At 32.0% G+C, this 9,593-nt stretch overlaps 1 protein-coding gene across 1 annotated transcript; it reads left to right on the forward strand.

Annotated features, from left to right (window-relative positions):
- Positions 1–6,188, forward strand: LOC134281856 (zinc finger protein 271-like). Its single transcript, XM_062764295.1, has 2 exons — positions 1–102; positions 3,028–6,188. Exon 2 carries the CDS (start codon positions 3,238–3,240, stop codon positions 5,854–5,856), a length of 2,619 nt encoding a protein of 872 aa, XP_062620279.1. The 5' UTR covers positions 1–102; positions 3,028–3,237; the 3' UTR covers positions 5,857–6,188.
- Positions 6,189–9,593: the final 3,405 nt, after the last annotated feature.

Below are 9,593 nucleotides of genomic sequence, written 5' to 3' on the forward strand. Positions count from 1 at the left end.
GTTCCGGAATGGGTTCGAACAAAACATTGATTGGGAAGCCAACCAACTAAAATGAAAATCAGCATTAATTGTTGTTTAGATTCAGTCACCCTCATACCAAAGGTAAGATGAATTCTTTGGAATGACTTTGCATCTAGATTTTTTAGTAAATCGTTTCGATTTCATTTTATTGTACGATACATCCAGACATAAAATTAGCATTCGAACCCAGATCCGCCTTCGGGAAGGTCAGGGTCATGATAGATAATTTATTTTTCCAGTCAGTTCTTGCAATTTTTAATGATATTTTTTCCAGTGTTCTTTAAAAAAAAATTGAGGTAAAGAATTCGATGTTGAATCAGTTAACATGATATGAAATCCTTAATCAGTTAATCGAACCGACTTCTAGAATCCATGGCTATTTGTGCTTTGTTTACATTCGCGCAGGCATTGGGTTTTACTAAAACACGAAATGTGCACGAGTGTCGGAATATTCATTATTGCGATGTCAGAATATACGTGAAAGTAGCCTATCTGTTGATATGTTTTAAAGTGATATTCATAATTCTGATTTATTACTAATAATGTAACGATTATTTTTATATATGTGAATTTAATAGGGTTTTGCCAGAGCAGAGGGAGGGTTCAATTATGAGATGAAAAATATTTAACGTTATCAGCTGGTTATTATTTTTTTGTAAATATATTTTGAAAATAAAGTTGGATGATTAATAAGGGAGATCATACACCCTTATTTTTTTTTTTTTTTAGAGTTATTCAGTTCCATGTAAATCTAACAAAACGTCCAAAGCAAATTACTGACCTCCCCTTTCATTAAAAAAAAAAATTGAGAAAAATTCAAACAAACCAAATTTAAAAAAGTCACACAGATCATTTGAAAAACAGCAAAATATAGCAAAAAAGAGAGCATAACATTTATCCATAAAACAAAGCATAATAAATGATAGATGTTGAAAGTGTGATATGGTCAGAAAACAACATGTTGGTGATGTTATCCCGTGATATCGTAAATTCAACAGTAAAATTGGGTGATACACTTCCATATAAAGAGAGCCAAATAGATGTTGAAAATGGAGTCTCTTATCCCCATCATCCTTCCCACACCCCCCACACCCCCTTAAAAAATAGATAAAACACGGTGTACTTGCAAATTGTATGAATATCTTTTTTGTGAAGTTTCAGTGATACAATTATTATATAAATACAAGTACATGTATTAACACTGTCCATGAGGTAGTCCCTTTATTCATTTGTCATTTTTTAAAAATTATTTGCCGCATTATTTTGATAGTAAAGAAAAACAAGAGACCCAGTGGTCACATTGCTCACCTGAGTCTGTTGTTAGGAAAAAAGCAAAAATCAGTTTAGTATAAAAAAGCTTAAATGCATGAGTGGGCTTCTTGTATGATTAGGTCTGGACCATTCAAAACTATTCTGATTCTTTCCTTTTTTTATGGCGTCGAGCTTTAGCTCGATGCACATCTAGCTATGATGAAATCTCTGCCTGCTCACCGCTTTCTTCATGCGCCAAATAATATAGTACATGAACCAAGACCTTCATGTATATGGCGTAGGAATAAACATGCCAATTTTTGCGTTTATTCCATAAATTGCTTGAAAATCATACACTTTCAACAGTCCTGTAGATATAGTTGCCAACTCACCCACTTTCGTCGGATTACTTTTCGACCCTTAACCTGATTTTTTTATGACATGGCGGGTCATGCTTATGGCCCGATCAAAGTTTTTATTTGGTATGTAGAGAAATCTATTAAAAATTTTCTTTAAAACTGCAAAGCCAGTTACAACCCAGTTGAAGCTTGATCTACGTAAACAATGCCGATGGCTATGTGCAGTAGGCCAGTAAATATTATCAGTGCAGGTGTAAACAATTAACTGAGATTGTTTTGACAAATCAAAATTAAAATGGCTTCCGATAGAAAAAGATTGTTATTAGGACAAGCAGGAACAAATTAAACAAAGAGAAAAAGAAACGATATTTATGTACATGTCAAGGAATCTCGGAAAACAACTTTCAAAGTTGACATAAAATAAAGTGATCGAAGGCAGTGTAGATCTTGTAACTGTACATTTGGTACACATTGCACAAGTTAATTAATTAAAATTAATTAGGCCTAAGAGAGAGGAAAAGTGACTTTTTTTGATCCCAACTTGGAATTTCAACTTTTCACATTATCAAATTCTCAAGAACCACAGGACCAATTTGGTGCATCTCCTTGAATGAAGGGGAGCTTAAATTTGAAAATGAAGGACCAAACCCCTTTACCATGTTTACAAAAGGATCTCGGATTAATGAGTTGAATGTTTTTATTTCATAAATGCTCATAAAAATCGGGGTATTAAAAGCTACTGAAAAGCTATATAATTCTATAGATATATATGCATGCTTTTAAACATGCTTTTAAATCTAATAATTTCATAGTTTCAATGCCATATCTAAAGCGCGGCGCCATTGTGGCCCTTCAGGCCTTTGATTCTTAGCCAGTGCTCAGATGAGCGACATGGCCCCTGTGCCTCTTGTTTAATTTTTATTACAGTAATAGTTATTTATATGTAAACTTTGAATGTTGTAAGTTTGAGCAAAGTTATAGATAGATACACTGTACATGTATTTCTCGGTCAGACTGGAAACGAACCTTTTTGACCTCATTACAGGACCTTGACTCTTGACCCACTTTTAAAAAATTTGAACCTTGGCATTTAAGTGCCATATGATGATATGAGGGCATCATTGTTTTGCAAAAAATCTAATTCCATGTGTTTAATATTTATATAATAGTACATAGCAATTTTAAATGACAAAACATGTAGTTTATGATCTCAAGTAAATGCATTGGTATATGCATTAATTTTCCACATTATGGTGAACTGAAAGAAAACATCCTCATGTATTGGAAAGTGTTTGATTAAGAGTTTGCACACTGTTGCATAATAAGAAATTTTAACATGATTAACAGCACATGTCTTTAGTTTATTTTTTTATTTCACTTTTTATTTCTTTTACAGGTTGGAAACAAACTGAAGTAAAAAGAAATATGCCCAGGATGCATGTAGAAGTTGGTTGTGCTTTTTTCTAGTCCATCCTGAACCACAATGTTGGTGATTATTGCATTGGCTATGACGTTTGATGTTAGAATTCATTGTTTAAAAAATGTGAAAACAACAATGTAAGATTGGACTAGTATATAGCCATCACAAATACAGATTTATTTAAATATGGAGTCCCATGAAGAGCAGCATGATCCTATAAGGGATATTTTCTCTAATCCCCGCCTTTGGACAAATGGGAATTCCCATGATAAGATGGAGGCTATGTCAAAACTTGACTCGATATTGTATAATACAATTAACAGCATGGTTAAAAGTGAAGGACCAAGTTTTAATGAAAATATGTATAATCCACAGCCTTTTAGCATACCTGCAAGTGTAGGAAACCCATATTTATTGAATTCGTTGGAAAGAAATTCAGATGTCCCTTTCAAAGAACATGAAGAAGATGGCAGTATTCAAATTGTTGCCAATCAATTTACAGCAAATGACATTGCATCTAGCTCTTCAAGGAGAAGTCTTGCATTTAAGAAAAAGACCAGTCTTCCAAAGGAAGTTCATAATGACATAGATGCCATGTTTGATGAATATGGAAAGAATACAGAACATGGACAACCAGAGCCATATTTGCAGGACCAACAGCCCTCAGAGATTCAAGAAGAGATTCCATTCCAATTCAGACAAAATTCCAATTTGGAGGATGCACATAAAATGCAAATTTATACAACATATTCAGGTAATAGTATGTTTATTGAATTGGGAAATCATGCAAGTACTGTGAATACAGGGGCTAAAAACACAGAGTTACAAGACACTGAATTAGATGATCCAAATAACCCTAGATCTGTGTTAGTGGAAACGGAATTGGGAGGCAATCAAAGTGAAAGAAATGAAATGGATGTGAGAAGTGAAAATGCATTAACTGATGAACAGAACCGATTAAAGCCAGTGAAAGGCACAAGGAAATATTTTATCAAAATTATTAATGGAAAAAAGTTTCATGAGTGTTCTTTGTGTACTAAGCTCTTCAGAACCAGAGCAGAAAGAAAAGCTCACAACAAAATGCACAAAGAAACTATTATGGATGTTGATGTTAAGATAATTGATGGCAAGAAGTGGCGAGAATGCTCCGAATGTTTAAAGCTTTTTAAGACACGCAAGGAGTTGCGTATTCATTTTCGCATTCATTCCAATGAAAAGCCATATTCCTGTGAAGTATGTGGTAAAGCTTTTAAGCAAATTGCCCATATGAACTCTCATATGAAAATTCACTCTGGCGAGAAACCACATACATGTGATCTATGCGGTATGAATTTCAGTGAAAGGTCAAGTCTTAAGCGTCACATACGTCGACATTTAGGGATACGCCCATTTCAGTGTGAAATATGTGACAAGACATTTTATACAAGCACTACATTAAAATCTCACAAAGAATCTCATGAAATTCGTTTCGGAACTAAAGAGCGTTACAATTGTTCTGTCTGTAAGAAGAGTTACTCTAGGAAGGAAACTTTGAATAAACACATGAAGACACATGATCCAGAGCAGAGGATAACTTGTGATGAGTGTGGGTGCTACTTTCTGACCAAAGCTCACCTCAAGCGCCATCAGTTGACACATAAAGTTACTGAAGACACAAATCAAGATTACAAAAAGTTCTTTTGTGGTGTTTGCGAGAAGAAATTTTCCACCGATTGTCTCCTTAAATCTCACATGATTACTCACAAATCGGAGAGGGATTTCATGTGTGATCAATGCACATGTACATTCAAAGACAAGTACGCTCTCCAGAGACATAGTCTAGTACATAATCCGGTAGAGCGGGAAAAGAAAGCTTCGCACTTGTGTGAACAGTGTGGAAAGAAGTTTTTGTCACGAAGCAGTCTACGCTACCACCTGACAACTCACATGAACAGCAAACCGTTTGCTTGTGAGGTATGCAATAGAACCTTTTCTCGTCAAAGGGATATGATAAAACATGCCACAATTCATGAAACTGATTCCAATTTCAAATGTCCAGAATGTGATGAAACATTTCAATTGAGAAAGCAGTTGCTGCTACATATTTCTAGGCATCATCCAGAAGAAGAGAAAGTCCATCAGTGCAAGATATGTTTGAAAATTTTCAGTCGAGATGATACGCTGAAATGTCACATGAAAAGACATGAAGGAACAGCTTATCAGTGCGATAAATGTGACAAGATATTTGATAGGAAATCCAATCTTAAAGTGCACAAGCTTACCCATGGTATGACTAGTGATATTCAGTGTCCCTACTGTCCAATGAAGGTGAGATACAAAAGAAGTCTGGTCAGGCATATCTCCAGGAGACATAAAAATGTGGTCCAGGATCAATCTCCATCACAAAGCAGATCCTCAAGAGCCAAGTCTGAGCTCCAGAATTCTTCAGTAGATGAAGAAGAGAAAAATTCCTTAAATGAGTACTATTGTGAAGTAAATTCAAGCTTTTCTCTTGAGGCTGAAGACGTTTCAAATGATGAAAATAGTACATTTTTATCTCAGTATGAATATACAGCAGATGATGATGATTCATTTTTGGAGGAAGATTCCCCATCTGAAGGTCCTAAATATGTTCCTGAAGATGAAAAAGATTCTTCTCTTAATGCAGTTCAATTTGGTGGATCTTCTTCGCATCCCATACTTGCCAAGAAGCCAGAAGGGACTTTTTATTTAAGCAGTGAAATTGAAGCAATGCAAGAGGAACCAATATTAACACATGTAAAGGAAGAGAATAGCTCATCAACTGATGAGTACTCAGATTATTGAGTTTTACATCTTGTAAAAAAATATGTAAGATTTATAGCCAATATAACATGTAATGTTGTATTAAAAAAATAGGCATACATACTGTGTATTGAAGACTAGCTTTTAGTTTCTTTTTTTCTGAAATATGGATTTGTTGAGAGTTTTTAAATGAATAAGTTATTCCCATATTTAGATTTAACTACACAGTATATTATTTATTTGTAGTAGGAAATTATTTTCAATATAATGTAATTAAGTGATCATGATGAAAGGAAATCTTTAAGGTAAACATTCCATTCCCTGAATAACAAGTGTGCTCTCTAATTTTCAAAAATAACCAATATGCTGATATTGCTTAAAGGGGGGGGGGTGCAGAGTCATTGTTATTTTTCTGAATGTAAATATCCCTATATATTAAGTTAATTGAGTGTTCAAAGACTAAGAATAGGTAGTTTGATATGGATACTGGTATACAATGACTTCAGCAACTGTTACAATAAAAAAGTTACAATTCTGAAAGCTTATGTTAAACCCCAATAACAGTAATTCAAAAATATAACGCTTTCAATTGTTGAAGATTTTCCGCGGGAAAAAAATGTTTAGAGATTATTTTGACCCATGGACCTTCTTTTTTTTTCTTACCAGGATAAAATTCAAAAAGATTTTTTTTTATATTGGCTGGACTCTATTTATTTGCCTTTTTTGTATCATTTATTTCCAGCTTGCAGTTCCTATATACATGCACATATTGTTTGTTACTTGTTTACTGTTTTAGTAACAATTCAATGTGTTACATAATTTACATGTATTTACATGTTTATATGTTAGTATTGACCAAATTAGAGTGTTTGATGTGTATTATGTCTATCTTATGTAATTCTTTTATTCCAATAGATATATAAATACATGTATGAATATATAGCAAATGATGAAGTGAATGGAGCCCTTTGTGACTCTTAGATTGTTTAGCCTTAGATCTTTTATATTGTGATTACCTTATGCATGAGTAATTTTTATTTTTAGTTTCTAAGAGTGCTTTAAAACTTATAAAAACATTCTAAAAACATGATATAAAAATAATTTAACTTATTAAAAGGGTTTTATTGAACCTTTATAATTATCATATAATTATGATAATAAAAATGTTAGCTGTTACAGTTATTCCTTATAAATGAGTTAAATGTGCATTGTTTGATCTATGTTTTTTTCCATCTTTTTCATAGAAAAAATATATCATTACAAAGTTTTTCTTTACATATATAATATAAAGCTTTCTGCAAAAAAAGTTTTATTCATAGTTACTAGTAATTTCACATCTTTTTTGTGATCTATACTTAGTAATATTTTTTGTGCAATTTTTCTTTTTTTAAGGAAATATTTAATAACTCTTGTAACATATAAAATATGTAATAAATTATCATAAATACCTTTTCTATGATTTAAGTCATTTGGTCTAGCCTTTCTTTTAAAGTGTTATGCCTAGGAATTAAAGGCAAAGCAAAGAAATTGCATTGAGAAAATGTGTCAACTTTCAGGTCACCACAGTCCATTGATTATAAAAGCTTGAATAACTTTTCTGATCAAAATTTGTTCCTTAATGTCTAACTTTTCTGATCAAAATTTGTTCATTAATGTCTATATAATTCTCTCACATATTTTTTTATTATCTCCAGAAAAATGGACCTAATTCATTTAAACCAGGCACAAAATATCCTTTTAAATGACAGGTCCTACCCCATTTGATACAAGACAAAGTAATGAATTGAGTGAAGGAAGAACCTCTGGCCAGGAATAAAGAATGAAAAGAGGGTATGAAGAACAGAAGAGTAAAGTGCCTACAATGAACTTGGTGGCCTATGGACCTCTTTTCATCTTATGGTACCAAAATAATAAAAATCAACCTAAAACACCGATTATATGGAATCCAATGGAGCCAAATATTTCATTGCACCATGGGACCATGGAGGTGAAACGGTTATTGTTATATAAAGGCATTTTATATATATATATATATATATATATATATATATATATATATATATATATATATATATATATATATATATATATATATATATATATATATATCTACTGTGCTAATGTGATAGTTGAGTGCTAAAGAGATAGTACGATTTATTACATTGTCAACATTGAAATATATACGATACCAATGGAGGTGATAGCCATATAGATTCCTGTAGAAATAAGGAAAGTTGACGATGGGAAAAAATTAAATTCATCACCAGCTGAGTTCTTGGTTGGCCCTTATGGCCTATAATAATCGAAAAATATCCAGTTAGATATGAAAAAGACGCCGCTGTATAGACTCTATTGTTTTTAATATTAATTACAAGCTTACTGGGAAAATTCGAGTTGACGTAAGAGTTTAATGTTCAACATTGACATTCTATATATGATTCGAAATAGTAACTTTAAGGTATCCGATCCATAGAATGTACTAGCCTTAGATTCAATGAATTTGAATGCATAACAGATATATATTGGGTGAATACTAAGTATGTGTAGTCGTGGTCTTCATGTTTTAATCTCAGTATGTTAGAGTGGAATGTGTCCTAATTTTTTACCTTGACCCGTCCTTGATGAGTTATCCCCCTTTGCTTTTACTCAATAAAATTCATTTTAAAAAAATCTATCTGGTGAAAAATTATTTTTAATCGTTTTTCTATTCTTAATAATTATATGCATCCTTCCACCATAGCATTTTTTTTGATATTCATAGTATTTAAATTTTTATTTTAAAAAATAAGCTTTTTCCCATAGACCTCAATGCATTCTTAATTAATTACTGCTCGGGTAATTATATTTCTTAAATTTTCCCCTGGTAAATCGTTTTCTACTCTAAACTGCTTTGAATTAATTTAAGAGTATTTAATATAGGATGGATATTAAAGGTTAGAAAATTATGTCCTTTTATGGATCGGATACTTAAACAAATCAATGTACATGTGTACTGTTAGTCGGGCCATTCGTATTTCATTATGAAAGGAAATCATGGAATGTTAATATAATGATATTGGAAATAAAAGAGGCTCATGTATTGAAATAAGATTGAAATCAAAATTAATCGGTTCTCAATACAATAAAAGAACCTCAATGTGTGTGTGCGTTTAAAAGTGTATATACGTGTTTGCATAATACTTACAAATATTTAGAATTTTATATAACATATATGAGTAAGAATCATGTTGCATGATGTCCATAATTTTTTTTCTATGTTAAGTGCGACGTAAACAGAAGATTAAGTTATTAATTAATGACAAAATGAAAGTTTTTACTGACTCATTAAAAATTATGTCATGAACGTTAATATTATGGCTCGTGTCAAATTAAAGCTGTGTCACTTTATTTAAATCTTAAATGCATTATGTACGTGATGAAAATCATATATCTTTTGAATTCGCCTAAACAAATAACGACCTTGTCGGGCTGCCTTCTGCATACAAATCGGATAGTTTGCAATCATTGTTTTTCCCCTCCGAATTATCATATTTTTATGGGTTAATATTCTGGAGAGTTTTATTTTAGTAAATTTGTTCATTCACACATGCATGTCACACATAATATCTCTTGGTTAATTCTGTATGTTTATGCAAGAGTATAATTTTAGATCAATTTTGGCGTCATATTTATTAATTTGAAGATTAAGCCGCCTGTAAAGTACAATTAAATTATTACAATGAACCAAACTTCTATAAGTGTTCACCTAATATATTTTACATTTTAACGAACAAATACAC

Source organism: Saccostrea cucullata, unplaced genomic scaffold (assembly GCF_032062105.1).
Source record: "Saccostrea cucullata isolate Sc308-1 unplaced genomic scaffold, CSIRO_AGI_Scuc_v1 ctg897, whole genome shotgun sequence".
Classification (NCBI taxonomy): Eukaryota; Metazoa; Mollusca; class Bivalvia; order Ostreida; family Ostreidae; genus Saccostrea; species Saccostrea cuccullata.

What these genes read in the sequence shown, in the direction of transcription:
- LOC134281856 (XM_062764295.1), top strand. Translation starts at nt 3,238, where the DNA reads ATGGAGTCCCATGAAGAGCAGCATGATCCTATAAGGGATATTTTCTCT.